Consider the following 27850-nt stretch of genomic DNA (forward strand, 5'->3'; position numbering starts at 1 on the left):
TATCATAGTCACTGCTTCTGAACAGCTGTCCTTTTACCCTAAATTTTAGAATTATAAGGGAAATAATTTGATATGAGCTTAAGTACTTTGTAAAGTTTGGAGGCAAAAGATACTATTTTGGTATTGTCCAAGTAACAGCAAAATTAGTAGTTAGAACTCAGCTGTAGCACAGGACTACTGAGGGGTTGTTTAGCTGTAAGAATATGCTAATATGAAGTCTTAGAACAATATCAAGTTTAACAAAAATGTAGGCTTAGCCACTAGTTAAATTTCAAGAAAGAAAATAAATAAATAAAAACACACCACAAGTGCCCTGTGGATACTTTCCAGTTTTATTCTGCTGCCATAACATAGTCACACAGAAGAGTTGAAGTGTAACAGATCATGCTCTGCATTCAAATATTTTTGATAACATTTAAACAAACCTGCTCAAAAAAAATTCCCTAGTTCTTTATTTGCAGGGAATAAATTAATTAAACACAAAAGTAAAACACATACATGCTTGAAATAAAATTTGACATAGGAAATTAAAAAATTGGGGGAACATTAATTAAGAATGAAGCCTCAGAACCAGCCTGATGTTCTTATATATTTTAAATCACCATAAGCTAAAGTGGAACATATTTTATTTACTCCTCAAACTTTTAAGTGCAGTACAATTCTGTTTAAGTGCCTTGGCACAAAAATAATATACAAATAATTAGTAGACTAGGCCATTGATAAATGCATCATTTCTTATTTTTTCTTAATGCTATAAGAAGTGTGCAGCAGCTGAAGCCAAATGTGACAATATTTGTTCCTGTCCATCTCTATTTCCTAGAGTGTATCACTTATCTACCTACAGAGCTGTAGGTAGATTTAAAACCCCAAGTACAAATTAACAGGATGGAAGCACATGCCTAAAATAAGCATGTTCATGCAAGCTTTCAACTGTAGAAATGGAAGCTGAGCTCAACTTTCTAGGCAGTTCTTTCTTAAATACACAGTGGGCTTATATGCTCTTATGGAGCTGACTGAAGTTCAGACCAAAGTCAGCTGTAAGCAGCCACTGAGTTAATGTCTTGAGCTCATAGTAATAAGCTTTTTTCTCACATTCACAAACTCCACTCCTATTAATGTTTTTGTGTGTGATAAACTGGGAACTCAAACATATACAGCTCTCAGTCTTCCCTAGGTGTGCTGTAAGTGGGCTTGTAATATGTGAAATTAACAAAGTGCAAATGATTACCAAAAGCAAAATCTGACATCTGATTATCTTTTATCCTCAAAGGATTTTGTCTTGCTTCTTATAGCCTTTAAATTACAATTTAATACTTGGAAATACTTTTAAAACTGTACATATTAGCCTTTATGTAGAGAAAAAATTATGAACAGTTACACTTTCCCTATTAATCCATATAATTCAGCTTTAAGAAGCAGAACAGAATATATATCTGAAAAACATCTAGTTATATAAACATCTTCACCTTGTAAATTAAAGATTAAATAAAGATATTTAACAATATCCTTGCTATTCTAAAAACAAATTTAAGGTATTTAAAAAGAATTGCATTTATTCAGTAGGATTTTTCTTATGGTTGCTTTTGTCTTTTTCAATGATAGTTTTATGAAAATAAGCACTGTAACATTTAAAAAAAAAAAAAAAAGCTTTCTGTGTCACTCTTACATGAAGAGATTAAAAAATGAAAAAGCCTATGCTTGAGAATGAGGGAAGAAGAACAAGTGCTTACTGGCCTTCCAGAAACATGAGCTCTGCAGTAAAGTTACATGGAAGGCATAATGGAACAGAACTAAGAGTTGTTGGTATTTTTTTTTTCCATTACTACCATTTTAGTGGAACAGTAATACAATAGATATTCTGGTTGTGCCTGTCCTACTTCTATTAAAAAATACTTTGTCTTCCCCATCTCATGGAAAAGCTATTAGATAGATGCTTAGCCCTTACTGAATAACTCCCACAAGTTGCTTTTAATAATACTTTAACAACAAAAGAAAAAAAAATCAAGTCAAAGTGCAAGCCACCTGGTTTCAGCCCTTCATAAAGTGTTAATATTTTCCCTCATTCATCTTAACTTATTTTTTAAATATAGAAGCTGAATGAGCCATTAGGAACTTAGAGTCCTTCTTTATTCCTCGCTGTACACTCATGTCGGTAGACGTCCTCTACTCAGCCCAAATGAATTTGGAGTTTTGTTTTCAAAATTATTATAGAAATATAATATTTTTAAGATGTCCTATTTCTAAATGATCAGAAGCACTAAGGAAATCTAAACTTACCCTATTGTAACAAGAATTTCTCTGAGTAAAACAGGGAGAATATTTAAAAGAAGTTTTTAAAATTATGTAAAAGTTTTCCTTTCAAGTTTTTATAAGGTATAATAACCTTACTATGATTGCACTGTAAACTGTTCCAGCAGTCTGATTTAAACAAACTTGATATTCCAAAGCCTAAGTGTTGGAGGCTAAGAAACTGAAAAAATACTGTAGAAGAGGTTATTGATTACAAGTGGAAAGAATGATAGTTGAGTTCATTCCTACAGTAATTCTAGAATTTGTCTAGGTTATTCAGGTTTTTGGGAGCAAGTTTGAACTCCTCTGAGCATAATTCACCTGAGAAGCACAGTTAGTGGAAAACTCGTATTCTCGTTACTAACTGCCAGCATTTTTAATGCTGTATGTTAACTTAGTCTTGTTTTAATCTGACCTTCTGAAATGAAGATCTGCAATAGCGTGACTTGAGCCACACAAAAAGGACTCACAACAGAAGTTCTGTTAGTTAAGCTGTGGCCAGGGACTCCAATGTCACTCTTGCTAGTAATGTCTTAGCTGGAAAGAAAAAACAACCCCAACAATAAGTATTGTTAGGGCTTGGTAAAGGGAAGCAACAACAAAATAGGAAAAGGAAGATGAAGATTTTATCTTCAGGTACCATATGCTATTAAAGTACCATTTAGAAAAAAGACAGCAAATAGGAAACTTGAAGATAGTTTTATCCACAGAAAACAATTTAAGATATATCTGTAACCATAAAATTTCAGTACTTAAAATGCTGCTATTTTGCTCGCTTCTCGAACCCCACTCAAGTAAGCTCCTGTAACGGTCTGAGGAAAGTGCCTGTTCGTGGCCTGTATTAAAAAAAGACAAAGTGACTTGTTTCTAAAACTATTAAAACAGCTAGAATTTCAGTTTCTAAGATCACTTATGTTTTCCTTAAGCATATACTGGCATTTTAAAATGGTATGGAAAACTTGAGTGAAAGAATTTAAGAGGAAAGACATGATTTTTGGCAACATCAAGATCTGCAAGCAAGTCAGTCTGTTTTACTGTCTGTACTTCAGCGAGACATGTAACTGCTGTTTCGATATAGAAGGCACCTGTGCCATCAGCAGCATGCATTTGTTACATTACCCACAAATACAGTAACAGCAAGATAATTTGACTAAAAATACAAGTGGAGCATGTTGTCTTGTCATACTGTGTTCTTACAGTTATGCAGTTTGCTCCCAACCTCAGATATTTGGCAAGCGTCCTGTTCCCAATAATAGGAATTAAAGAGGGGTCTGTGTCAAAATCAAGAAACGTCAGTGTATTTGTGTAACAGAATATTTATATGCTACCTCTAAATTAATAAGCGTTGGCTAACAAAAGACGATCTTTCATAAATAGTTCCCCAATAACCTTAAACAAAGATACTTACCTCACCAGCAAAAAAAACTTTTCCTTGTATGTCTTCAGCTATAATGTCATAAGCTTCACCGCTGCCTCCTGTTCTTACGAAGCTGTATGCCATCTGGAGCCATGGATCTTTGCTCCATCGAGTAACAAAAAACTTTACTGGGTCTGGAACCTCCTGTGTAATCAAGGTAAAGCTTATGTGCTACACAGAAGAACTCCTATTTGGATAGCTTTCCATAATCTTTAGAGGGTATGCAGTATTATTACAACACAGATTGGATTAAATTCCAGAATTAAATTCTAGGCTTCCTTTGGTGACTACTGGCATAATTTTGTTACTAGACATGTCTGATGGCTGAAACATTACAGTTGCACTGTTTTGAATGCAACAAATCTGGTATCAAATCTGATAAAAAATTATCTGATATCTATCAAATTTATCTGATACAAATATTGTATCTAGAACTATCTAGAAAAAAAAATCCTGTTAAAATACCAGTAGCAACATCACTCAGTATGTTTGTGTGTTTAACATAAGCACTTTACGTCTTAGTAAGGCACAATGCTTTGCAAGTTTGCTAGCTTGTTAAATCTCAAAATATCTCCATTTTGTGGATTATTTTATTCCAATGGAGAAATAACATGTCTAAAATCAGAAAGTGAGCTAGTTTGAAAGCTAGGTTCAGGGAGAAAACAGAAAACTCAGTCCATAGTTGAGCCTTGAGAGTAATACCATCTATTCTTTGTCACACTACAGCATGTAAATTCCACACCGTTCTACCAAAAAGCACCTGAACAACTGTACAAGGGCTCGGTTAACTACAGCTGTGTCTTACTCTTAAGGAGTTTGTGATAAGTAGACAAAAGTACCTCTGATTGTCTCTTGTGCAACATCTGGTATCAAAAACAGACTATTCCGTTCAGGTAGCACCCAAAATACAGAGTGCAAGCAAACAAAAAAAGAGTGCAAGCAAAAAAAGAGTGCAAGCAAACAAAACAAGAGCTGGCCAAACAGCTACATATGGCAAGTTGCATGGACATCCCTGAATTGGTACACCCCTAGATGCCACCTCATCTTTGCAAATCCTGCAGCATTGTGGACAGATGACTGAAATTCACAACTGCTATAAACCACGGGAACAAAGAGGAGAGAATCGTCCTTCTGGGCTAGTGCCAAAACCCAAGACCTGTTTGCTGCCTGTATGCAACATAGCAGGTATGTGGACTTGTGTTGCTATGATTCTAGTAACTGTAAAGCTGTCACCAAAAGTTTGTTCGGCAGGTAAAGGAAAGCTTTTGGATGCCAAAAATCTTTCCAGGATTGTTAGTCCAAGCGTTCCCTGAGACCTAACTGTTCAGAGTAATTTAACTGCAAGATATTACAGTCCACTAAATAGAGTGCAAATAACATTACTAAGTAATAACCTTCTTCTTGCCCCAGCTTTATCGGACTTTTGCTATTAGTGCTTATCCTGATGATGAGCTGGTGGGGAAGTAAGGGAATTTTTACTCTATTTCTTTACAGTCAAGCTATAGGGCCCTTGACTGATCATCTTGTACCTCCACCCCCAGGTATCTCAGGAAAGGCTGTTTCTTATTAAAAGAATAACCTTCCCCCACACAGATACCTGCATCTAATTTCAGTGGTTTTTTACACTGGAGGAAAAAAAAAAAAAAGAATTATTATGCTTAGAGCTTTTATGATGTATTAGAAGCAGGGATAACCAACAAAAAGTTTGGAAAAAAATGACAGTTTAGGAGTGTATTACCTTCCTGAAGTACTGATTTATTTTAATTGTCATTTCTAAAAGCACTTTGAAGGAAAGTTCATTTCTGGTGTTCTACTCAATATGTTTTTTCCTTGGGACGGATCTAAGAAATCTCAATATGTATTTTTTAGACAAGAGACCAAATGTTGTTTTTACCATATTTCAAAGGATGCATATGTCCTCAAACACACAGAAAAAGAAAAAAATCAAACAGGGAAACTTTGGTACTTTAAACATCAGGTAACACAATCAAAAGCTTTGTCTGTTGGCAAGTTAATTCATGGTTTTTAAGAGAAGAGGCTTCTCTTACCTGCTCCTTAAACAGCTCTCGAAGTACAGTCATACACTGCTGCAGTACTTGTTTATCATCTAAATTCTTAATGGTTGTCACAGCATCTCCAGTGACCACTGACATTAAAATGCTTTGTTTGCCCTAGAAACAAAACATTAACATATTGCATCACTTCAAAATTACTAGTTTAGGTACCTGGAGTGCTGCATCCAGGTGTGGGGCCCCCAGCACAAGGAGGATGTGGGGCTGTTAGAGAGGGTCCAGAGGAGGACCACAAAGATGCTCACAGGGCTGGAGCACCTCTCCTGTGAAGAAAGGCTGAGAGAGCTGGGGCTGTTCAGCCTGAAGAAGAGAAGGCTCTGGGAAGACCTCACTGCAGCTTTTCAATAAAGGGGGTTTATAAAAATGATGGTCAGCGACTTTTTGCTTGATAATTTTGTAGATAATGATAGGACAAGGGGGGGGGGGGTGTTAAAACTGAAAGAGGAAGCATGTAGATTAGAAATTAGGAGGAAGTTCTTCACTCAGAGAGTGGTGAGGCACTGGCACAGGTTGCCCAGAGCAGGTGTGGCTGCCCCATCCCTGGAGGTGCTCAAGGCCAGGCTGGATGGGGCTTTGGGCAGCCTGGGCTGGTGGGAGGTGTCCCTGCCCATGGCAGGGGGCTGGAACTGGATGGACTTTAAGGTCCCTTCCAACCCAAGCAATTCTGTGATTCGAGGCTAAGTCCTTAGCATCTGATTCTGGCCAAAGAAAGGAAAGCTCAGTTCTCCTGATGCTTCCTTTCATTTCAAGAAATTTGCTATGATTCAGTAATTTCAAAGATTAAGTAGTGACTATAGAATACCACAGGCTGTCAAATCTATTAAATTCCCCCTCTTATCTATAAGGCAATTCTTCTGTTACTAAACTTAATAGCTATCAGAATAGTGGTAACTATTAGCTGTCGATAGCACACTGAATCTCACGTACAATGAGCTCCTAAGTATTACGGAAAAAACTTCTTTACAGAAAGCCATATACAGGTATTGATATTGTAATAAGAGAGTGCAACCTTCACAGGATAGTACTTTTTTTGGTTAAGTCATGAGATTACAGAATGACTTTTAACTGATGACAAGTAATAAGCAGCACTTGTTAAAGCATGAAAAATTGTGTGTAGGGTGCCTGCTTGGAACTGTCAGGGAAGGGAAACAATGTCAATACACTGGTTTGAATCGTTTTTGAAATCAATGGATTTGGCCTTGCAGAGCTCAGTTTCATGCAAAACCTATTTGTTTTCTGCTGCTTCACACAGACATTCAGGTCACTGCAAGCCAGTAGGTATTAGTAAACTGGCATCAACTTTTTTAGGTTTAAGTAAGGAAACAAAAGTCCTAAACTGGAAGTGACTGGCAGACTTACCCCTATTTGTTCATCTGCAGTTAGGTGTTACACACTTGTTTTCAGGCTAGCTTTACACTAAAAATATTAAATTTACTTGTATATTATTTTGTAGACAAATCTGGGAAAATGCTGCCATTTATTACAAAGTATAAATCAACTTTTTCTTGCCAAGAAGTGATTCCACTTCTTTTAAGAGTAGCAGAAAAAAAAAGTGAAGCTTTCAATTTTCAGTAACTATTGTACCAAGATTACAAACTGTATTTCTAAAGGGACAACAGAAAATACAGATGGTGTATGATACCTCTGGATCCATGTCATAGAAGACGCTAAAAAGTCCACGTTGGCTGGAATTGGGTGGAACGTGGCCAAAAAAATCAGCTCCTTGAATTTTACTGTCCCAAAATCTATAAGGAAACTGCAAGGCGATCTAGAGAGAAAGAAAGAAAGAGAGAGGGAATTGAATAATTTCATACTACAGAACTCAAAACTGTTCTAACTCTTTTGCCCTTTTCCACTCAATTAGAGGCATACAGTTCTGTAAGGGGGTCTCAACAAAGACTGTATGGGCCTGTTCACCCAGAGGAACAAGGTGGGAAATAAAACTGAAGTCCCAGAAATTGAAAACAAAATCAAGTTCACAATTTAATTCACTATGGAAAATGCTCAAATTCGGCAGAGTTTTTACAAACTTAATGCAGAACTCAGAATTACCCACAATGGATGGAGATCATTGAATCTTGCCTTTAGATTTCCACACTGCTGTTGTCTGGTTTCTGGCATTACTTCTGTTACTATTTTGTTCTAACCACAGACCTTACGAGGGATCTTTTCACGAGCAATTGTCTTTTTGCACTGGGAAAATGTAGATCTTACACTGGTCAAATACACAGCTTTCAGTATTCATCTGAAGTAGTTCATGTATTTGTTAGGTCAAAAGGAACAGGAATAAGAAAATACTATGAGAGTTTTGGAATATCTAAGATCAATGTAAGGCTTGCATAAAAAGTTTAAGCTGTGAAGTGATTCTGCAAACACTTTCATTTAAAAAAATAGATTTGAGTTGGGAATACTATGAAATACACGGGATCCTTGCTAGGATTTTTCTCTTCCAAGCATTTTAACTATGTACACTGTGCAGGTTAAAAAAGAAATGAACGCAACTATTTCCATTGATTTTTTCTAATAGTAGAGAAATAGAGAAAAGAAGCAGCTCTGCAAAATGTTTCTTTCCATGCTTCCATTCCCTGTCCCACCCCCTCCAAAACTGCATGTAACAGATACATCACCAAAGATTTTTGGCTAGAGAATACAAGTAAAACCAAATGTCTAGGTGAACCCTGAGAAATGCACAGCAAAAGCAACAGGGCCAAAGCAGCCAATATTTCTGTGAAAAGAAGCTGAAATATATTCCAAATTTCCTTACCTTCTCAATGACTCCTGCTCCCAAACTGTTAATAGCTTTAATTTTTTTTTCTGACAGTGGAGGATTAAACTGAATGGCATTTTTCTGAAGAAGGGCCAGTGGTACGGTCACTAATACCTGAGAGAAATAATTACAGTCACAATAGCAGCAAAAGATGAACACTGCACTTAAGCCTAATAGCATCCTCTTAACTGTCTTGGATTTTTCGTGTAAGATGCAGCATAATACTCACCAGATGTCTCAAGATTAGTGTCTGATTTTACTGCGCGTTACATTCAGGTGAGAACAGGTCCCTCAGTTCACTCACTGGCTTTTAAGCTGCAGTCTGCTGAATTGCTTGTATCACTGGCTAACCATGCTGCTAATTTTAATACCTCCTGTAAATTATAGTCATTGACTATCAGATTAAAGGAACTGTCTTTTTGAAAGGAGGAAAGATGTGTTTTTGTTGTGTTTTGTTTTTGTTTTTTTTTTTTTCCTTCAGAGATTCCCACCCTTTAAATTTTGTTCAGCAACACAAGTGATGACAATCCAGTTTTGATCACATTTAGGTATCGTTTTTAAAATGCCTAAAATATAAATTATGCAGCACAAAACAGATGGGGATGCAGGAAATAAGGGTGACTGAGAAACATCGGTTGTTGAGTCCAGCATCCCAAAGGGAAAAGTTTCATGGGGTAGACTTACATGTCAAGTGGGGTAAAGCTGAGTAGGGAATGGAACCAAAAAAAAAAAAAAACCATCTGCCATCCTAACTGTCACTTCAGAGACCAGATAAAAATCTATGTGATTCACATTTTTATAGTGCTAACTTTATAGACCTTAGCTCTTTAAATCAACTAGTACTCAAAACTCAAGCATGTGGAATGAAAAATATGTTCTGTGACACGCAAATACAGGTCATTGGAATATATGGGTGAGTTTTCATCTTTGAGAGAGTAGAAATTGGACTAGAGAGTCTTCTGAGGGAAAGGGAGGGGAAAAAAAGTACAGGTCCTGTGGTCAATACTGCTCTTGTGTTCTCCAAAATCCATAAAATTGAAGCATATTGGTTACCTTTTGGGTTCTCCACACTGTTCCTTCTGCAGTAGTGACCTGTACTTCTTCACCAGAATAGTCAATGCTCTGTACCTATTGAAAGGCAAGTGCAAAAACGTTATACTACAAAATCTGTATGTGCAATATAAAGTCAGACAAGAATAGCTAATATAGCACCAGTCTGCAAACTAGTTAAGTACAAATATCCACAGAAATATTGAAAGAAAGGAAAAAAAGCTTCTATGTAGCTGAAAAAGAAAAATCATGATTCTAACATACCAGCTCATCACATTATGTTTAAGTACAGATGGTCCTCAGAGAGGCTTTCCAGAAATAGTATAAAGTGTTCCTTACTAGAGAGTTCATTACTGTTCATTACAGTATTCTTTAAAAATTCAAGTTAGTTAAAGTGATTTTTTATTACTGTATACCTTTGACACTGCATTCATCAAATACTATGATTAAATTTATATAAAATTATTAGACTGCACTCCATTTAGACTACATTTAGACTGTAGAAATACAGCTGTATTTCCAGTATCAGAGATTTAATATAAGTAGTATTACTTGATGCTAATGGCAACATCAATAATTTAATTTCTGATCAGTCAGAAACTTAACTTGTCCTCTCTTTTCTTAAAGCTAAGCTGGGATAACTGCAGCTGCAGATTTACCTGGTCGAAAAGAATATAAAAGATATGATGTGGTGTGTCAAAGTAAAGCAAGGCAAGTACTACATTAACATTTTCTACACTTACTGGGAAATTCAACCGGATGTCCAGTCCTTCTGCCAGTGTATCAATCACTGTAGAATACCCCACAGTTAGAAGAGTGTGATCTCCAGCAAACTGGGCAAAAAATTCGTTATGGTCCCATGAGCGTGCAGATACCTGTGGGCAGAACATAACTAGCTGTCGCTACTGGTGAGGTGACATGGGTACTAGCAGAAGTCACACAGCTTAGAAGAAGCTACCCTAATTCCCTTCACAACCCGGGGAGGGGGGAGGAAAGTACAGCACAATAATATATTGCAGTGCTGACAAAAATAAACGGCTTATTTTCCTGAAAACGCTAAATGGCATGTAAATTGCTGGATTAAGAAAAGTAATAATATGAGCTGGTCACCAGCACGTAATTTATAGTTCTGCTTAGGACAGAAAGAAAAAAAAAAAAAAAAAAAGGTACAGAAATTCATGTAGATAGTAGTTAATTTATTTCAGTTTTCTCTCTCCAGCAAAGCAGCCAGATTTTACAGCCCTAAGACTTCCAATAAAAATTGAAATACTTCCTACCATGAGAGGGAAATGAGATATTAAAAGATCTCAATATATTTTTTCTCTAACTTTGCAGATTTTTCCATGATATCTTTCATTGACTATAGTGATATTTGCACTACGCAATCACTACTTGGCAGTTAAAAATCTGAAGCAATTCTCCTCAAACTGCTATTGAAATGCCAATTCCTAACACTGCAATTGCATTTACCTCATATTTTGATTTTCAAATCAACAAGAAGATAAGTTTTAGCATCTGTCTTATTTCCCCTGGGTGCTAATGAAGTGGAAAAGCTTGACAGATCAAAATATTCTCCATTGATTGTCCTGGTATAACACTATCTTGCAGATTTTTGTTATTTCTTATATGCTTCTCAGTTCAGATCAGATTTGTGCATCTGCACATATCAATCAGCTCTTCCACTACCAGCATAAGTTTGACCCTAAACATCTCTAACCCAAGCAACAGGATTGAGTAAATAACACACTGCAAACGTCATCATACTTTGATATTTCCTGAACCTGCTTGGTTAACTCTGAAGTCGCGAGGAAAGCCAAGTATCACATAGGCAACAGAATACCTAGGAGTGGTGAACTGGGGCCACCGTCATGGTGTTGGAACACTTCAGAAGTTAAATGCTTTTATTCTCAAGATACCTAGCAAGGTAGAGAAATACCTCAGTTTTTAAACACAACTGAGAAGCAGAAGTCACACACAACATCTGAGGCCAAGTAACCCTCTTGTGAATTCTACCACCCAGAATCTCAGCAAAATGCCCTGATTCCACTGCACCAGCTACTCACAACTTCTAAAGTTAAAGAGGATATTGCTGCAAGCACCTCATGAACTCCCTTTAGATTACTTAATGAAGTGCTGGAATTTGTGTCACGATGCTTTTAAAGAACGGGTTTGGGATATAGGAATAGTTTAGGGCTAGCTGGTTCTTCCTTGGGGCCACGGATGAATCAGATATCTTGTCAATGTCACTTGCAACACTATTTTCTATAGAGCTCAACCATGTCAAAAAACAGCTGTCAAAACTCACCTGAGAGAGATTGCTGCCACAGGCATACTCCAAGTTACTGAGATGGAACTGTAGTACTTTTTCTTCCAGCTCACTGAACTGGATACCAGACTCCTGAACGAAGGCTTTATAGATCTCCTGTATTTTCTCTGTAAAAGAACGTGTTTAAAATAAGAATATATCAAGATTCATCAGAAGTCCTACTGCATTTCAGTATGCTATTCTCTGGATCACATGATTTTCAAGATTACTACTAGTTTGGACTAAGATCTTTTTCGTCTCCCCCAGAAAAAGAAAGACAAGATCCTTCTGGTGATAAAATGTAGCTTTGTTGTTTAAACATAGGTTTCCCTACTAAAATCTTTCAAAAAGGAAACATACATAACTTCAGGAAAAAAGGAAAAAAAAAAAAGGTTTAAAAGATTTGTTTTTTAAAGGGCAACAGCATAGTCGGGATAGTCAATTGAGACAGTAGAGAAATTAATTGTTTAGTTATCAATGTACAGTTGAAGATATTTCAAGGAAAAGAGCACTTCAATATAACAGAGAATCCTTGCAAATAAATAATTTTTTTTAAGTTAAGGAGATGAGAAATTTGATCCAGAGTTCACTGAAGACCACAGGAATTATTAATTCTGCCTTACTGAGCCCACAGTGAAAAGATTTGGGATGCAATCATTTCGAAGCAAGTTTTATTTGTTGTTGAATATACTTGCATGCTGTAAGTGGGAGGCATTACCAACAGAGATGGGGACATTCTTGGCAGTAAAAGGCTTTGATCAGGCTCTTTTTTAGACAGATTAGTCATGATGAATAAAACTAATGGCTAGCTATATCCTGCTTTGGTAAGAAACAAGTCTTTTGAACTGCTATTGCCACTAGTTTTCTGTATACCAAAAAAAAAAAAAAAAAAAAAAAAAAAAAAAAAAAAAAAAAGCTACATCTTGAAAACAAGATATTACATTAAAAGTAATACAGAATTCTAAAAGCCTTCAAATTAGGCCTCCTTAAAACACATGACATTTTAGACTGTGTGTATATGGTAGTCAGTCAATTTCTCTTCGTCCTCCTGAGAGTCACGTTATCACTGCTGTATTTAAGGTCAGATGTGCAGCCACACACTTTTAAAAAGGGCCAATGTAAAAGGCAATTTAATACAAAACTCTGAATTCTGATGGTTATGAGCACAGCCAACATCTTCACTTTTAAATACATCTCCCACTTACCACCAAGAGGAACATCTTGATGTTGGGTTTTATCTTTTCTCCACTCAGAGACAACATCTAGGATGGCATTGAAATGAAAGTCCATACGTTTATCAATAGTGGGATCTGTTATCCTTCCACCTTCCTGGATCAAGTCACATTTCTCCCCTAGTTTGTGCATTTTAATGCCAAGCTTAAGAAAAAGACATTTTATTGCTTTTTAAATATGGAAAAACTACAGTGCCTAGCCTGCTCAAAGTTATTTAAAGAAAGGTGAATTCCTCAGATTTAAGCGATGTCACTTAAAAAACATCCATGACTTTAATAATTTGTCAGATTAACTCAGACTCTCATCCTCCTGAAATACCAACAGCCCTTCTATCCCTTAGTTGTCAACAAGCTTTTTCCCCACTCTTCCATCCTTTTCTATATCATAGATTCTCTGAAACCTCGTCTCCAACTTCCCTATCAAGTCACGGGCTAGAACAGAGTTGTTGGGTCTGTTCTCAGTCACAATGAAAGAGTTTCCTTCATTTTTACCTTGCCTTATCTTCTTTTTGCCATTGAAATGAGTTCTTTTCCACAGCTTTCTGGTAACTTATCCCCCAACAGTTCCCTACGAGTCAGGAATCAACAGAATGCATCTCGCCAGATATTGCCCATTTCGTTAGCAAACAAGCAAAGAAATGATTTTGAATTAAACCTAGTATCTTGCTCTGCTTGTCCAGCTTGTATCAAACACCCAACAGACCTAAGTCAGAGAACAGACTGTATGTTCCACAGTCGGTCTGGAGAAAATAGCACTAGAATAGCTCTAATTTCTTCCTAGGGCCTTGTTAACTTAAACTGCACCCCAGGGTTTTTTTGCATACCCTCACATATCTCCAAGGCTGTTGCTCACCACTGCAGATCAAGATAGAGCTGGACTTTGAATCAAAGATGACATCAAAGACCACATGGGAACGGGCACCTAACGTGTATTCAGAAGTCATCACTCCTCACCTCATAAATAAAACTTGACTTAGAACCAAAAAATTTTTGTTCTTCATGACACCGTAGAGCACTACACTGTTAGAACAACACGGGCTGGATGTGCATGTCTCCCTGAACAAACTCCAAACTCAAGTTCCACTTAGTAAGCGTTATTTGTGCAGAATCAAACTAGAAATAGAGGCCAAGGCAAGGCAAGTCTATCATGGACACAGGTATTACAGCAGCACAGCAATAGCCTCCCACAGTAAAACCCTTCTCAGCTCCGAGGATTTGCCTGTACTAGAATCAGCAGGCTGCCAGGAGCCTTTTTACATTTTTATCTCCAGAAAAGGGCAAAAATGTGGTTACTTCTGGTTCTAAAGCTGAAGCCACCCTAGCTAGCTTTACATAAGGTGCCTGAGATCGTTCCACAGCCCTTGTCTGTCCCCAGCTGTTACCAAAGATAGGATAGCGACGTGGAGTTTACTTAAAATGCAGAAGAGCATTTTAATCATGTCATAAAAAAATGACTCCCACCCTTACCCACCCACCCACGCCTGGCTTTTAACAACACTTTTTCATTAACGATAATGCATGACCACGGTAGGGAACCCACTTGCTCACACATTAGTGCCATTGGGTTGTTGACACATCCGTTGACGATTTGGGCGCCTCGTCCAACGGTGACTCCCGTGAACGTCTTATCATCCCACACTCGGCCACCAATTCTGTCTTTAGCTTCTAAGACAATGACCTGTGACAGAATGCAGTTCAGGAAATTGCGAGGCATGATTATAATAAACATATCTGTTCAACTCAAGGGGGAAAACAAAGCAAAACCGGACAAGCAAACTAAAAGCAATCCATCGACACTAACAATCTTAACACCATTTTTGTTTCTTGATATAGCTCATTTATGCATTTAAATTTTAATTTAAAGGTTATTCTTTAGAATATATATACATGTAAAATATATGATACTTTAAGAAGCAACCCTAGTTTAAAAAAAAAAAAAAAAAATCTTTTTAAAAAGTTAAAGACATATTCGAAAAATCTAAAAATTGGGAGTTCAAGGTGTGCTAGAGACTTAAATACAATTATCCGATTACAGTTTCTACCTTAGGACCTCTATAAACCTTTTGGAGAAGTTTATTCCTGTGGTATTCCGAGAATACTTTATTGTCATATTTCTATCACTTACACATACTTTCTTCAGCATCCACCACTTATCATAGTCAGACAGAGGATACTGGTCTGGATGGATATTTTATCTGACTGAATATGTTTATTATTATTTACTTTATTACATTTTTATCTTTAGATAAGTCTTTTAAAAAAAAAAAAAAAAATCAGTCTCTCCAGAACAGCAGACAGCAATAGGAAAAAAAAAAAAAAGACAATGTAAAAAATAATTACAATCAATATATTTCATATATTTAAAAAAATGTCCTGCCAGTTGATAACTACATATTTTACTGCAGGAGGGCTTTCCACAGGACTCAATGGGCAATAAGGCTGCACTGCAATTTGCTCTTCAGTAACCAATGAATGAGATAATGGTGCAATAGGATCGAGGGTTTCACTTAAAAAAAAAAATAATAAGGAAAGTAACGTGCTCATTCAGTTCCTTAAACATCAGTCCTGCAAACATTTCATGTGCAAAGAGCCCCACAGATTTTCATAAGAACACTCTAATGTGTAAAATTATGTCAACATGTAAATATTGTGGGATCACACTGGTAATGACAAGTAGGAGGGAAAAGGGAGATGCACGTTTTTAAATTAAAAAACAAATAGGTACATTAAATTGCACAAAGGAGAGAAAAAGTCCTCTCTTTTAAACATTCATCATCAACAATTTTATTATTTGGACACGAATATCCCTGTCTCAGCCCAAGTCTGTACAAAATATTCAGTACCTGCTTTGCTGGATTTTAGATAAAGGTAAACGCTGTCTTTAACAGCAGCTTTACTCAATAAACCCTCAGATTTTACAGATTAATTAGAACACCCTATACTTAGATGTTTGTAACAACAATGTTATTATTATAATTCTATGTAGAGCACAATTTCAAAGTAGAAGTCTGATTTTTTCAAGTAATGTACTCTAAACTTTTTTACCTTAATTCCAAAGTTGTGCAGTTGTCGAGCTGCTGCTAATCCTGCTGCACCAGCCCCAACAATAATGACAGATTTCTAAAAAATAATAAAATACTTAAATAAATATAAATAGAGCTAAAACAGATGTGATCATTGCACACAATTCTTGCTAAATTTTAAATACCCACAGATTTCAGAATTTAAGTGGTCTTGTCCTCTAATGTAATCATTTAGAAATGATATTGCATTTAATATACAGAAAAGGCAAATTGTAGCTTTGAAAAAAAGTTAAAGTTTTTAGGCACTTTAAATTCAGATGTCTTGATTTCTTTTAACTGGAACAGCTGAAGTTATCAGGCAACTAACACACTTTGTAACAATTTTAATCACAAATTGGGTTGACCAATAAAAACTATTTTATAAATTGTGACCACATAGAAATATGCTTTCCATATGTAAATCAAATTACTGTTTCTAGGAAGTATTACATTACAGAACACATTCATTCTACAAGTTTCTGTGTGCTGTCATACAGATTGCTACTCGTAAGGATGTACCCTTTAATCATAGCTCTTGCAACCAGAGAAGGAAATTCCTGTTATATTCTATGGAATATAATATGGAAGCTGTGGTGTGCTACAGCATTAAGCCGTAAGAACAACCGAGGCATACTGAATGTGGTTCCCACAGTTCCCATCCATCTAAAAAGCGAAAATCCACAGGACTGGACTTCATAGATGTCTGGGTGAATACAAACCGTGCTGGCAGACTCCAGTGTCTGTAATTTCCATAAGCACTGAAGGCAGATGTGGAAGGACCACATGAAAAACATGCAATATGTTTGGTTTTAGATGCAATTATGACTTAAATGACAAATAATGAGGAAATTGAGAAAAAAAGAAAAAAAAATACGCACCATGTAGTTTTATAGCATTAATAACACAGGGATTTTTACAGCTACTTACATTGTGGTATTCTTTAGGAAGAAGATACTGGTCAGGACTGACTGATAAAATCCCTGTATTAATTAGTCCCTTCCTCGTCATAAAATAAAGTATCCTTTCCATTTCCTGTACACAGCGAATACGCACAAGCCCCCGTACAATGATATGATGGATACATTTTTGAGGAGTAAGAGCCTCCTGTAAAGGAAAAACAAAAAGACAAAAAAAAAAGGAAATGTTGATAGTCAAATATATTTAATATTTTCACATTTGCAGCGTATTTAAACTGTAGACCAGATGTTAAGGTTAATCATGACTCATAGAGCATTTTCAAAGCAAGTTTTGTGGAAGTTTCTTGCTAGGCAGCTAGACGAAGGTAAGAATTTATCTCTTCCAACCTTCCTGGAGATAGAAAGCTAGACTGACACAGAATAAAAGCATGAGTCTAAAAGAAACTCTTGCAAACTCCACAGTATGCTCTATTAATACAGCAGTGGCCTTGAAATCCATCACAGACTGCAAAATGAATCTACCTGGTGGCAATGGTCAGTGGCATTCCAGTAAAATCCACACCAAAACAGAATTCAAAATAAAAAAATAGATCGGTATATTAAAGCTTCATATTAATCAGGATATCAGTATCTGAAAGCTTCAGTATGTGAAATTCTAGCTGGCTTTTGAGATCATTTATATTGAATATGACAGAGGCAACGTGACTGAAGTAGCATTGTAGTGTTAACATAAATGAAAAGACAATCATGCCCTTGTCAAATGTTCATACAAAAAAAAAAATCTCCAAAACCTCCAAAAACACCTCAACACCTCCAAAACATTGTTTAGAAATGTCCAAGCGTCCCTTTAAAAGCTAATAGCTGGGCAGACTTGAAAGTTTTAATGCTTATAACATTTTTATATGTGCAAAATAAGCTAGGCGTTAAAACTGGAGGGGAAAATAAATTTTAACAAAATAAATAAATAAAAAAGGAAAAAAAAAGTCTTAGAAATGTTTTCCAAAAGGACAGGAACAGGTTTTCTGGTGTACAGGATATATCTAAGAAGAGAGTCTAATCCCTTTGCTCTCTTCCCCTCAAAATCTCCACATCCCATAGCAGTAGCCATTATTTGTAAGCAAATAAATTAATTTTTAGTACATCTTACCTTGCAGTTTGTGTACCACAGAGCCAAGATCAGGTTTCTCAAGGCCAAATACATGGTTGGGTCTCGTGAATATTCTGGGAACTCATAGAGCTCATCCAGTTCCATGACATCCGGCCTCACACAAAGTGCTTTCCCACATTCATTGGGCTGGTAAAAAGGCTGGAAATATTTGTTCATTCCTGCAACTGAGTAAAGACACATGGAGAAAAAAGAAAGAAAAAGAAATGTCATTTTCCATTGTATCTTTTTATCCTTTTCCCTTTACGAGCAGCGAAGCATCCCAACCTCCAACCACTTTTGGAATGATTTCATCTGTATCGTTCTCCCCTCTTACCCTCCAGGCTGTGTGGTGCTAATTATTGTCCTGGTACCTGATGTGTCTTGGACCTGTCAGAGCTTAAGTTTTGCTAGAGAGAAACACTGTGTGCCCTCAGATGCCATGACAGGTCCAACATGGAACGGGATCTGAATTCAAGTCCAAGGTCTAGCACCACTGTACCCCTGAACCACTTTCATCTTCAGCTCCCAACACCACCCAGGGTGAAGAGTAACTACAAGTAATCCTCCTCCATGTGCAGCAATGGTAGCTCTGTGTAATGAAGTTGGTTTTCTGTTTGTTAAGCAGATAAGCATCCATTCAATAGAGGAGTGGATTTACTTTCAGCACCTAAGGACAGCAAAGCCTGCTAGGATGAGACAGAAACTGAACTTTCCTCAAAGCACTCCCTCTGAGCTAGCATTGAAGTGCATCATACGGATGAGTATGGGAATTCTGCATTACCTTTTTCCATACCGGGCCTATTTTGCAGATCAGCACACCCAGGCTATCAGTCTCACAGAGATGTTATTAGCAAAAAAGTTAACTTAAGCTGAATCCAAGTGCCTTAAGAAACCCAATCCTTTTCTCCAAACCCCAAAGATCGCCAATATCAAAACTAGCAGAATCACGTTTTGTTTTTATAAATCTTTGTTTCCTTAAGAAAGCAAATGATCACTAAGTACCCACATACTAATTCCCCATTTGTATTTAAAAAGTAACAGGTAGTAATCCAAAAGCCTATGAGATCTGTGATTACACCTTAAATAAACGCCATGAGAAATGTGTTACCTTTATCTTACACACAAATAAATTGCAACAAAGAAGTACAGAGGCAGTCACACAGAGAGGGTGCATTAGTGCTGAGAACAGAACCGGTGTTGCTGAGTCAGGAGCACTGTGTGCCTTATAAACTCGGTTATAAGACAAAATTCATCACACCTATTTAAGCAACAGAGCCCTGCAGATGGCTCTTACCAGTCAAATTAGGCACGCTCTTTAGGTGCTCTAACTTCACAAGGTTGGATTCACCAGGTAAACGATTAGTGCTGGTACAGGATGGACTCATGCCCACGCAGTCTGGATAATATGCAGCTAGAAAGGGAGCTGCCACACTGTCTTTCAGCAAAGGAGGGAGTATGAGCATGGAGTACCACCAATGGTCTGAAACTTCAGCCACTCTCTGGCCAAGCGGAGAAGTGAAGGAAAGAGGGGAGAAGAGAACACGTCAGTACTTTGAAAACGTTGGAAAATGAACCAATTCCCCCCTCCCTCCAAAACTGAGACCAAAAAGCACTAGAAGTACCAATCTCAGAATGGCAAGTCAAAAAGACATTTTCTCTCCCTCTTTCCCCTTCCTCAGCCTGACACAGAAAACCTGCAGTCTGAACATCTTCCTCAGAAACAGAGCTGAACCTTCACAAACTCCACGCCCATGTGGAAAGCAAACAGATGAGACGTACCATGATGATAACCTAATCAGGCCCTTGAGAAAACATTTACAGTCGCTTATGCATCCAGAAATCTGAACTTAGAAAAGTCTAAACTGTTCAATTTTATTTAGATTCTGCTATCCCCATCCAAGACCTTCTGAAACCCTAACAAATGCTAACGATTCAGCCTTGTTTACAAAGCAAACATGCATTAAGGAAACAAAACCACCAAGCTCCTCCAAGAGTCAACAATAATCTTGGACAGGTGTCCTGAGAAAGAGGTACCTCAGAGACACTTGCCAACGACAGCTTATTGAACATCAGATCATCCTCAATCTGAAATGCGGGGTTACATGGTCATAAAGTCATTGCAACACCAACATACATCAGGTTTTGTGTGGTGGGCGAGAGGAGAGAGAAAACATGTTTTGGTGTTCTTTTGCAGCTTTCAAAAAGAGGAGACTAGTCTGACTAAAGACAGAAATCACCTGGAAGACAGGGAAATTTGGGGATTATTTGTTTGAAAGCTGGCAACTGAATGCTGTTGTTTTGCCTGATCAAAAGAGAGGATTAGGAGAAAACTTTGAACCACTGATCACAACCCAAAGACACCGAGAACCACCTGAAATCTAACTGGTAGTGAGGGAAGAGAGGAAAAAGATGAGAAAGTAGAAAGCCCGAGGCTCTGTTGCAAATAGTGTCCGACAGTTTCCTGAGCAAAATGCATAAATGCTACTAAAATTGGCCAAAGGACAAAGAAAAGGAAAGACATATGCCATGCTTTAGGGTTGGTTTTATATTCTAGAACAAACGAGGAGGAACAACCACTACTCACCAAGTCCTCAGGCATGGAACACTGGTCTGAGCCCTCCGTCTGAAAGAAAAGTCAATTGAGTCAGAGCTATTCTTAGGCCGTGGGACAAAAATTAAATATAAAACAAAGCAATTTGGCTGTGGCATAGTTCCTTAAGCATAAAAACCAAACCAAAGAATTAATTAGTGTTAGCTTTCTGTAGCACAGGCGTTTGTATTAGTAAAAATAAATACTAGAGAAATGCATAGTTAAAAACACAACACACCATGAAACCAAAACACCCTAGAAAATGTTTCTCATTTGTTAAATAAAATAGTCTCTACTGACCAGACATTAAGATATAGGTCTTATTCCATGAAATGGAGTGGAACATTGAAACAAATTCGGGGGGAAGGGGAGGAATTTATAGAGAAATTCTGGGAAGATTCCACATTTTGCAGAGAGAAAATCTTCCAGTGTAGACTATAAAAACAAAGTTCTCTCATTTATTTTAAGAATATCACAAAGTTCCAAGATGAAATGCCAATCCTTTCATGTTGTCAGTGTTTTCATGTTGTGTTTTTAGCTATAACAATTCTATGGCACTGTAAGGACTCTCAAATTTCAGGAGTTACCTTCAGGCCAAAGCTGAATATTTTCCATTTAAAGCCCCACGACAAACTTGCTAAAAATTAATAAAAGCTCATTAAGCTTTTCAAATGTTTTCCTCAATAGTAAAGTATGCCCAAACAAAACAAAACAAAACACATATTTTGGTGTATGTCTATTTTATACATGCTGATAGTCTTTTAGTAGCTTTAGAATGAGTGATTTTACAGTTGACTGCAGACAGAAAGTATTTCAGATGCTTCTTTCTTGATATTTTCTCTCAGGAAACAAAAAAAAAGCCAAACGGCTTGTAGGCTTTTAAGCTATGCGGCTCTCCAGGCCATCGGACACTTGTTTCGAAATTAGAAACATTAAGCAGCAAAACAAGAAGTAATTTATGTCTGCAAACAAGAAAAATGTACTTGTTAGTTTCAGAATGAGCAAAAGTCTTCTATGCTACCTTGGTGGAATTGTTTAGTTTCATACCACATCTGTATGTTTTTGCTATCTGTGGTGTCAGCTGGATTTCCTTTGTCAGCTGACGCCATTTACCACATTCTGGCTTCGTGCACTGCACCTACAAGTCGAAAAACAAACATGTTTTCACTCGTTACTGACTGATTACAGATAAGGTTAATGAAGCATAACTAGCTGATCAGAAAGAAGGTAGACATGAGGAAATTGTTAAACACAATTGTTAAATTCATTCTCCTGTAATGCTCAGGACATCAGTAAGACATTTGATATACGTAAACATAAATCTTGGGTCAATCTCCTGTAAGACTTTATTTCACTACAGAACCTAACTCCAAAATTGATTCAATACCCAGTTGCACTACTGTCTTCAGTGGGCTTTCCAGGTGTTGCTGCAAAAACACATCATTCACTAATTCAAAAACATATATTTTAAAAACCTTCCTTCTATTCCCGTATCTCCTTCTCTTCTCCCTTTACCAGGGAAAATTATCTTGAGCTTTTCCTCAGTCCTCTAATACTAGGAAGCCCATCTGAAAACTCAGCTGACCTGCTGCTTGATCATACATTATCAGAAAGTCTTTCAGAGCAAGAAATGAGGAGAAGATAGAAAAGAAGGGGCAAGGGGAGCTCATTTAAGCATCAGAACAAAACCGCATACCTTCTCAGGCTACCATCACACTGAAATATACCCTCTTACGTAAATCACTCTCTGTCTTACCCAGTAAGGAAGCTGTTGATCAGCCATGAAGGCTTTTGGACTGGGCTCGCTTTTACCATTACTTGTCCAAATCCTTTTCCAGGCAGTATATTTCTCATAACCATCTTTATGGCTAAGAAGAAAGAGAAAATAAAATAGCAAGCAGTTGGAAAACTGAATGATCTATTTCATTGTAGGCAACAGTGGTTATTCTAAAATTAAACATTTTATATAAGGACAGAGGAATAAGGCTGCAGAGCTCTATATTTTCCTATTAAATACAGAGGAAGTCATGGCTCTTGTGATAGCAATAAAGAGCATCCTGACCGCTATGTCCTCTTGATAATGAGCAGACTTCCTGGAATCTGAAGTCTGAAGAGAGTTACAGGTACTGCTGAGCACACAAGTACCCGAGAGCCTCAGTAGAGATGGACTCGACTCCCACACAAATGGAAAGGAGCTTGGAGCCTGAAGTGCTCTCTGAGACTCCAGACACTGAACTGCAAGCGCGAAAACCACTCGCTGATTGTGGTCGTACACAGAGGCGAGTTCTCCTGAATTCACATTGTGGAGTGAATCTGCTAACTAAGAGAAAATGGACGTACTTAAAGCTATTCTCATCTTTTAAAATTCTCTGCTGTCATTTTAAAAGGGAGGAAAGGTTCAGAATAACTGTCCCTACAAAACACCTTGCACAAAATAACTGGTTTTGTTCCTGCTACATATTCATGTAGATGATTAGTCCATACAACACCTGCAGTTTTACCACCAACAGCTAAGTGTAACTTCCGATCAAGCAAGCACAGAAGACAAGACTTAGTATTATACATATGTATATCAGGTTTCAGCACTTGTATCATCTGTCAAAATTTAGTAAGAACTGAAAAGGCACAACCTTAATTGGCCAGTCTACCTTCGGTAATAGTGGTCAAAGCATTCATTGCAGAAGTGTTCCCCACAGGAAAGATGATACCATCTCGATGTATAACCATTTTTAGCACATCTGTAAAACAAGAGACATAGAAATAGCTTTATGAAACATTTCAGAAACAAATAATCTCTTGACAATAGCACATTCTAGAATGTGAACAATATCTTCAGGACAAGCCAGGCCATTATGTTCCATTCATGAAGGCTGACTTGCACGAGGCACTACAGCCACACTAATAACAATGACGAGAAGATCATTTCAATTGTCTCAGACATTTCCAGTTTCTGAACTAAGCAGCACCAGATGCAAAGGAGGCAAAGCATACACAATACGCAGTTTTACAGTTGGTCTGGCTTCCAGCAACTTCCCTCCAACAATGGTCCACTGAGCCTTTCTTTAGTAGCCTTTAAGCAGATGGTTCCTGGACACGAAATAGAGTTGCTTTTACACTATGTACTGCAACACACAAAGCATTTTCCAAGTGTCCCTCTCTGTAGGAACTTACCCTTCTTTTACCTTTTTTTTTTTAGTTCATTCTGATATTAGTGCAGGGGTGAGAGGAAGTCATTTCAATGAGTGTTTTTCGTGTATGGGTAATCGATCGATTCATAAGTGATTACAACACCAATCCCCAGAACAGCTGACAGAACTATACATGCATATCTGAACGCAAAACAGATGTTGCCTGTTTTTTTTTTTAACGTGACCAAGTTGGCTGCAATTTTAACCCAACGAGAGAAAACCCTGAGGAAACTGTTACACATGTTCTGGGCATGTATTCCTGATACATTCTCAGAAAGAAATATCCATTAGCAAAAGATTATATTAATTACACAAAGCGATCACTCTTCACTTAGAAAACTCTCATTAAACTCAATGAAATAATTCAAGACAAACTCATGAGGTAAAAAACAGTGGCCTAAGCTACTAACTGAAATAGCTAGAAATGAAATGATCTCATGTCAAATAAATGATACTGAAAGCACATATTCTAGGGAAAAATATTTATCTACCACATTAAAGTAACACTTCAGAAACATGACTGTGCAATAACTGTTGTTTCCTAAATAAAAAATAAATCACCAACACAGATTTCTCAGGTGTTTCTCAGGTGTCTGAATTATTTTACATAATTGAAGAACAAATGAAACAAAGAAAGTTTGCCCCAATTAGCTAGGGAGGGGATGATGCCATGTAATTACAGTCTGCCTACTGCATAATGATATCTAATATCTTTCTCATTGCAGACACTGAATGCAGAGTACTGACAAGATGCATCTCCAGGGTAAGAATGCAAAAGGACTGTCCAAAAGTCATGAACGACTTGAGAACAAAGAGTTCAAATAAGCACGATTGTCTCCCAAGACCTAAAACGCGAAGCTGAGACTCTCACTTCAGACTGCAAAAACATTCCAAGAAATTTCTGCATTTGTTGGTTTCTGCAGTACATGATGGTTTCATTTTCCATCTCGAAAGCATGTTTAGCTTCCTCAGGCTACCCTTGCATGCTCTCAGTTTCACAAAAGCAAGGTGCGTTCCAGAAGACACCCTTAATAGCATCAATAAGCTTAATCTAAGCTAAAGACACGCTGTATCAGATTTAGTAACTTGTGCAGAAGAAACGTATCCACAAAAGGATAACTGTGACACTTCCCTGGCATCTTAAGTCTCATCTTACTACCATTCAATTCTCTCTCTCTACATTTAGAAATGAAGGGATTTTTCAGAATGCAGTTAAAATTCCAAATTTCAGCTGCAACTTTAGAGAAGTCTATGAAAAATCAAATTAAAAAGGAACAAACCTTTCAGCTGCACTGGCAAAGCAAACGGGACATGTTGCGGTGCATCCAGCTTTTTCACACTTCCTATATTTCTTCTCTGACGCGTCGTCGTCATCATCTGCTGCCTCAGCCGCTTTCTTCTTCACCTAATAAAGAATAGCTGAAATCTGACCAGAAATGACACGGTTGCGTTTTACACACAGTGGTGTTCAGATAGCTTTGCAGGTTGTGGCATAGCATTGAAAGTTTAAAATGATACAAACAAAACTTTCTAATCCATTGTGAAGTAGCTGCAGCATGAAACAGCTGTCAAAGTAGGTCAGCTTTTCTACCAAAAAAAAAAAAAAAAAGAGTATGGATGGAAATATCATTTAAAGCTAAAAATGCCTTGCCCTACCTTAACTGATGCCACTGAAGAAATTATAAGCAAAGATTCCAGTTCAAATCATAGTTTAAGCTCCATCACATGCTAATGAGTAAGGCCTCAGGCGTTCCTTCTATTTCTCCTTCAGAAAAATCTCTTCTTCATATACTTATTGATATTAATTAGTGGCAATCTTCTCTGCACATCAAATAAAATATTAGGGCTGTGGGGGGGATGACTCCAGATACAAAGCTGTGTACCATATGCCTCTTCTAGGCCTCAAAGGTACTGCGTATTATGTTGTTTTAGGTCTCAGTCTCGATTGGCAGACAGCCTTGTTTGGCTGCACAGAAAACTCGGATTGTATTTTTAACACATCAAGAATTTACTAGTTACAGAGAGCATTCCTCTTTTCTGAATACTCTTCATAAATAAGGAGCTTTGACTATTTCTTCACAGAGTTAACAAATTCTCCCTCTCCCTGGATAAATACTCTGAGATGATCCACAGTAAAGCATTCTTTCTTTATAAACATAAACAGGGAAAAAATACAATACAATAAATACAATACAATACAATAAAATAAAAGTACCAAACCATGTGTTTTTAAATTGTTATAAATACCTGTCTTCCAGAACTCCTCAGAGGAAGGTTGTCTGGAGACTGGTCTGAAGAACATGTCTTTTTCTTTGTTCGTACCCTTCCGGTTGACATTGTACTATTAGACCTGGGGGGGGGGAATAAATAAATAAATAAATAAAGCAACAGTTAAGGAAAAATTTAAATTAAATTGATTAAACTTGCAGAGCTGTCTAATCACCACTCTTAGAATGTTACTTCAGTCAGAGTTACCTAGACAGAAATCTGTTTAGCTTGGCTAACAGTTCAAGGGAGAAAGGAGAATGAGGCACTATGAGGAAAGGAACAACAATCTTATTTTAAACTAAATTCAGAGTTAAGATTAGATCCTGGAGTACATCCTGACAGGCTATTCCAGATCAGCATACCCTGGATTTCAATAATCTGATTTGTGTTTGCTTTACGTCAAGATCTGGACTGGAATTAGGGTTGGCAAAGTGAATAGACATCAGTCCATAATGCAAGCTTTGAAATACCAGTCTCCACAATGCTCTTCCTACTAACTACTGATTTATCGGTGGCAAGAGATTTGCACTGCAAAGCACTTTTCCAAACAGCCTGATCAAGAAATGTTTAATGCCAAGTGAAATACCATTTCCTAGACTCTCCTGTCTCACACCCTCCTGTAAAAAGGCATCAGAATGCAAAGTCTAAACAGCTGCATTTGCATTGCAATTTTAGGCAACTGGAATATCGCAAACTTAGTTATTAAACATACTTTGGGAGAAAAAAAGTTTAACACCACGAGATAGATCTATACTTGTCTTTAACTACATTGGTGGGAACAGGAAGACCATAATTCATCATGCAAGCTGGAAAGCATGTAGTGTGAGAAAGCATGCCAGAGATATGAAAGCACATTTAAAATGGTATTATCAAAGGCGTTCTTTTTGCAGGGGATAAAATAAAATAAGGAGAACCTGGAGGAAGAATTAAATCTAAATGCACTCCACCACACAGAAAGGAAATGGAAATAAAACCCTTGTACTACAGCACTGAGTCATGAAGGTTATCTTGTTGCACTAGGGACTAGGTTGTAATTTTTATTTTTTAATTTTTTTAATATTTTCTGGAATTTCTCAATTCTCCCTGTTGTTCCAGGCCGCATCCTCCTTGTTCAAGCTGGGATGTGCTAGCAGTAGCTACATTCATGAATTTTGCCAGAAGTAAAGGTAGCAGGAGGACAGAACGAGCATCTTTATGAAGTTTCAAATGAAGCTGATATAAACCAAGTAAGTCGCTGCTTTATTCTGCCCTCAAGACAGAGGGAATTGATTTGGGTGCAGAAGGGAAGGGAAGATTAACACAATATATGTGAGAAGAGAAATGAGTTTGGACAAACCAATACAAAAATTAATATTTTTTTCTATTTATATATATATATATATATATATATTAGAGAGGAAATTATATATTTTAATTATATATTCTAATTATATATATAATTAGAGAGGAAAAAAAGGCAATGTTTACTCCCCCAAAAAGCCAACAATGTTCCACCACAGCTTCCCCCACTGTGCACGGGGGTGGATGAGGATGGAAGGAGAGACAG

The 27850-nt window shown here is 37.2% G+C and overlaps 1 protein-coding gene across 3 annotated transcripts in view; it reads right to left on the reverse strand.

Annotated features, from left to right (window-relative positions):
- Positions 1–311: 311 nt before the first annotated feature.
- Positions 312–27850, reverse strand: part of KDM1B (lysine demethylase 1B) — a 28878-nt gene continuing 1339 nt past the window's right edge. For all 3 annotated transcript variants that reach the window (XM_068674741.1, XM_068674742.1, XM_068674740.1), the window contains 20 exons: positions 26284–26386; positions 25317–25441; positions 23497–23586; positions 22605–22716; positions 21870–21986; positions 20843–20881; positions 19553–19757; positions 18259–18443; positions 17122–17298; positions 16178–16252; positions 14673–14810; positions 13106–13277; positions 11901–12028; positions 10339–10470; positions 9599–9673; positions 8543–8659; positions 7421–7546; positions 5755–5877; positions 3698–3850; positions 312–3125 (listed from right to left, as the gene is read on the reverse strand). In XM_068674741.1, the coding sequence (XP_068530842.1) occupies positions 3042–3125; positions 3698–3850; positions 5755–5877; positions 7421–7546; positions 8543–8659; positions 9599–9673; positions 10339–10470; positions 11901–12028; positions 13106–13277; positions 14673–14810; positions 16178–16252; positions 17122–17298; positions 18259–18443; positions 19553–19757; positions 20843–20881; positions 21870–21986; positions 22605–22716; positions 23497–23586; positions 25317–25441; positions 26284–26373 (2463 nt within the window). In that variant the 5' untranslated portion in view covers positions 26374–26386 and the 3' untranslated portion in view covers positions 312–3041. The remainder of the gene's footprint in view (positions 3126–3697; positions 3851–5754; positions 5878–7420; positions 7547–8542; positions 8660–9598; positions 9674–10338; positions 10471–11900; positions 12029–13105; positions 13278–14672; positions 14811–16177; positions 16253–17121; positions 17299–18258; positions 18444–19552; positions 19758–20842; positions 20882–21869; positions 21987–22604; positions 22717–23496; positions 23587–25316; positions 25442–26283; positions 26387–27850) is intronic.

This window comes from Anas acuta, chromosome 2, assembly GCF_963932015.1.
Source record: "Anas acuta chromosome 2, bAnaAcu1.1, whole genome shotgun sequence".
NCBI lineage: Eukaryota > Metazoa > Chordata > Aves > Anseriformes > Anatidae > Anas > Anas acuta.